Raw genomic sequence first — 4,796 nt, 5'->3', positions numbered from 1 at the left:
GATGTTACATACACCTGACAGGAAGTTGATGTTACATACACCTGACAGGAAGTGGATGTTACATACACCTGACAGGAAGTGGATGTTACATATGGTTGACAGGAAGAGGATGTTACATACACCTGACATGAAGTGGATGTTACATACAGCTGACAGTAAGTGGATGTTACATATGGTTGACAGGAAGTGGATGTTACATATGGGTGACAAGTAGTGGATGTTACATATGGATGACAGGAAGTGGATATTACATACAGCTGACAGGAAGTGGATATTACATACAGCTGACAGGAAGTGGATATTACATACGGCTGACAGGAAGTGGATGTTACATACAGCTGACAGGAAGTGGATGTTACATATGGGTGACAACTGATTGGCTATGTGCTTATATCTTAAAGTTTGTGGAGGAAACATTAGGGAATATGGAGTTATGTTATGGGGGCTTTGTGGATGACACTTATGGGGGCGGCATGGCTGGCTCTTTTTCAGCAGTACTGTGACTGGTGCTGTGATGGAGGCTCTATGGCTGGTGTTGTTTATGGGCATAGTGGATGGCACTATTATAGGGGCACCAGTGCTGGCACTGTTATGGGGCACATCATATAATATTATTGTAGGGGCATTGTGACTGGTGCTGACATGGGGAAACTGTCTGGCAGAATTATGCGAACTCTGCTGGAATTGTGGCACTGTGTATGTGGAGGTATGGATACAGATTCCCTCTGTGCCCCACCAGTTACATCTCCTAAATTTTTGTCCGACCCCTGCTTTTTTGTGGTGTGTGGCATCTGTGCAAGGGCAGTAAAAGAGGATCAGCCATGAGCCTGTTGGAAGCTTGTACAAGGAGGTGGTGCCCCATAATCATTTACTTTTGGATCCCTGCCCCCCAGTATACAACCCTGGTCCAGCTCACAATATGTCTGCTTTGTAGATGTGGACTCCATAGTTGCACAGTGTTGCAGTAAATGACTCTCCCCCTCATCTTCTTGGCTCCTTTCACAGCTGTGTCCATAGACCCTTCATGAGTACCAGTAGGGCGCCCCCTATGAGGAGCACACTCCTGCGTGCAGTGTTGGAGCTGGACTTGAAATATGATGCGATATCTCCAGTGTTGCACAGATTGCCCTGACAGCAGTACAGCTTTTGGCTGGCCTGTAGATTCATGGAAGCCGAGAGGCCAAAACACACGTCCCCGGAGCAGCAGCCGCGCATAAGAGTGCTTCCCCGAGGAAACCCTGTACAGACATGGACAGAACAGAATGAGTCCAACGTATGAGCTATATCACAGCTACTACTGATATCTGACACCAAGATATTTCCAATGGTTACGACCACCACAGATGTTCAGCATCATCTCTGTGGCACACATTTGGCGAGCAATGCACACTAGCTCTTGGCACGACCACTGAAATAGAGACCACTGGTAGATAGAGGACCGTTCATACTGAATAGTTATCTAGCAAGTGGAGGTGAGTGACGTTTTGTCAATTGGTGCATCACCCTAGGAATCTAGATAGAGGCTTGCAACCATTAAGTCTGTTGCCTCTTGTGAGAACTTTGTAACCACCAAGCTTGTTTCCCCACTTAAGTCAAGCCATTGTTACATCTGTGCTCACCTGGTTCCATCAGAGGGGATTCGGGAGCCATGAACACTGCTCGCTGCCATCCCATTCACTTCAGCAGGCATCTGATCAGTTCCACTTGCCACAGAGCAGAAGAGCTAATAACAACCTCTGCCATGGCTGTCAGAGGACCACTTAGAGATGCCATGATAACCAGCAAGCAGGAAGGCATACGAAGAAGCAAGCGTCGCTGTGATATCTATCTACTGAAGTGAATGGGTCTGGGCTGCAATACCACAAACACCCTGTGGACAGGTGTGACGCTGTTTTGGTCATGTTTTTCTAAAATCTGACTTGCATTACTCTGTGGCATTACCTACTACTTCCAGGCATGAGGTCATGTTTCCTGTGCAGGAGACTGTGCTCGTGATCGGAGTAGTGCACTCTCCTCTGCCAGTCTCGTTGCACGCATAGCACTGAAGGCCATTTGACGTCTTGTTCACTGTCACTGCGGAAGAAAAAGACTTTGTGGAAATAGTTTGCGTTTCCTTCTATCACAATAACATGGGACTTGATGGTGGATAGCGTTGCATGGAGAACCTCAGATATTTAAAGGGGGGGTCCAGCCAATACATGAAAAAAAGACAGAGTTTTCCACCATTCCGAGAAGGGAATGATCAGCCAATCATTGACTGAGGCAAGTCACCCCAGGAACCAGTAGGGACTATGGAGACATCAAAATAGGAGCGGTGGGGGATCGGTGACAAAAGTATGACTTGTTTTATGAGACTATGATGGAAGTGAGGACCCTGTTCATTTTAAGGTTCCATTCACATTTGACAGGGAGATAGCCCCTTTTATGGAGCAGCACCCATATCACCAGTCTGAACCAGCGCCAAAATGGTGCCTAGGTCAGTTATATTGTACAAAATGTAGGCCTCAGTTATGAGGAGTAGAGCTCTGTTCACGCTTTCATCAAGTTGTCCTGCAGCAGGGAAACCATTGGTCACTGTGGGTGAAAGTCAATTAAAAATTGGGACATCTTTCCATGAGGAATCCTGCTAGTTGTAGAAGTGGCGGAGGGGTTTCGATGGCTGCCTCCAGCGCTTCTACAGATGGGTGACTGCGCTGGTCTCTACGAGAGGATGGAGCAATAAGGTAGTCACCCACTGAATGCAAGGCCTGAAGCTAAGTAATTAATTATTTGGGCACAGTCTAAAAAACACTACTGTTATCCAGTCAATCCCGTGCTAGGTATGTACGTTACCTGTTGGTACGCCTTGGTTGCAGTAGTCGCTTCCACAACATGACACCTGCTTGTAGACCCTGGTACCACCCGTGTTATAATCCAGCCGACGTCCGCACAGGTTGCCGGTTCCACAACCTTTATAGACAACGTCAGAGCTGGAATCTGCAGGAACGGGAGAATTGTCAGAAGGTGCTAACGATCTTGTGCTGTACACGCTTCATGATGGCGGCTCCACCTGGTCTCACCATTAACATAGACGGTGCTGAACGTCATACAGCGATCTTGTACTCCGGCACATTGGATTCTATCCAGATTGGATGCTGCACAAGACACACTATTACCCACGCACTTATAACACCATAGCTGAGACACGGGGACCCGCGCTGAGAAGTAAAGAAAGTAGATCCATGATTAGGATGGAAAACGTCATGGCCACTTACATTTGGACAATATTTTGTTAAACGCATCAGATTTACGCTACTTATTCCACAAAGGCCAAGATAAAATTTTGAGTTCAACCCAAAACATGGTCATGAATCTGAAGTGGACATGAATCTGAAGTTATCTGAATCATTATACCCTCAAATGTAGCTGAGGGACCCAAAGTGAAGGCATCAGCGGTCAACGGGCACTTGTCCCTGAGAAGGTGCAGTTTTTGGAAAGGGAAAGCACCCCTGTTCTCCGAGGGCTCAGAGGGGAGGTCACCTACGTTCCGTTAACCTGTGTGACTTTTCAGAAGTGGATTTCTAGAACTGGACAACACTTGCCATAAATTATAGGAGGGAGAGCCGTGTCTGAATATGGTCTGCGGGCAATTCTGGACATAAACCCCGGGTGGGGCCCCAATGTTCTAATAGTCAGTCCCTGCTGTAGACGGTTATTGGGTTCATAGACACCTAGAACCATACCTAAAGTGAAGATCTGGATTCTGGACCACTTCATGTATGTCATTATCGATCAACATCATCAGGGACTGTGACCACGTAGAACCTCAGAGCTAAACGGGTGGCATGGGCTAATACATATTCTGGGCACTTACCGTAATAGTCGCCCGTGTTACAAAAGTCAGTATTACAACACTGGGAACTGATATAAGTCTTCTTCACTTTCAGATCCACATATTCCGTCTGATTGCAAACAAGTCCTTGTGAGCAGCCTTTATATGTCCACTCTTTAATAATCCCGCCATCTGCAAAGTAATATAGTAGTTATATTCCTGTACATAAGAGCAGTATTATAGTAGTTATATTCTTGTACATAAGCAGTATTATAGTAGTTATATTCTTGTACATAGCAGTAATAGTAGTTATTCTTGTACATAGGAGCAGTATTATAGTAGTTATATTCTTGTACATAGGAGCAGTATTATAGAAGTTATATTCTTGTACATAGGAGCAGTATTATAGTAGTTATATTCTTGTACATAGGAGGCAGTATTATAGTAGTTATATTCTTGTACATAGGAGCAGTATTATAGTAGTTATATTCTTGTACATAGGAGGCAGTATTATAGTTTATATTCTTGTACATAGAAGCAGTATTATAGTAGTTATATTCTTGTACATAGGAGGCAGTATTATAGTAGTTATATTCTTGTACATAGGAGGCAGTATTATAGTAGTTATATTCTTGTACATAGGGGCAGTATTATAGTAGTTATATTCTTGTACATAGGAGCAGTATTATAGAAGTTATATTCTTGTACATAGGAGGCAGTATTATAGTAGTTATATTCTTGTACATAGGAGGCAGTATTATAGTAGTTATATTCTTGTACATAGGAGCAGTATTATAGTAGTTATATTCTTGTACATAGGAGCAGTATTATAGTAGTTATATTCTTGTACATAGGAGCAGTATTATAGTAGTTATATTCCTGTACATAGGAGCAGTATTATAGCAGTTATATTCTTGTACATAGGAGCAGTATTATAGTAGTTATATACTTGTACATAGGAGCAGCATTATAGAAGTTTATTCTT

At 43.9% G+C, this 4,796-nt stretch overlaps 1 protein-coding gene across 1 annotated transcript in view; it reads right to left on the bottom strand.

The window, feature by feature from the left end:
• Positions 1-275: 275 nt before the first annotated feature.
• The window catches only part of LOC120987308 (urokinase plasminogen activator surface receptor-like), a 25,718-nt gene continuing 21,197 nt past the window's right edge, over positions 276-4,796 (bottom strand). The window contains exons 2-7 of the mRNA XM_040415880.1: positions 3,854-4,003; positions 3,060-3,197; positions 2,833-2,976; positions 1,942-2,073; positions 766-1,238; positions 276-673 (exon numbers count right to left, since the gene is read on the bottom strand). Coding sequence (XP_040271814.1) covers positions 1,000-1,238; positions 1,942-2,073; positions 2,833-2,976; positions 3,060-3,197; positions 3,854-4,003 — 803 coding nt within the window. The 3' untranslated portion in view covers positions 276-673; positions 766-999. The remainder of the gene's footprint in view (positions 674-765; positions 1,239-1,941; positions 2,074-2,832; positions 2,977-3,059; positions 3,198-3,853; positions 4,004-4,796) is intronic.

This window comes from Bufo bufo, chromosome 1 (assembly GCF_905171765.1).
Source record: "Bufo bufo chromosome 1, aBufBuf1.1, whole genome shotgun sequence".
Taxonomy (NCBI): domain Eukaryota; kingdom Metazoa; phylum Chordata; class Amphibia; order Anura; family Bufonidae; genus Bufo; species Bufo bufo.
This window is presented reverse-complemented; position numbering and strand designations above follow the sequence as displayed.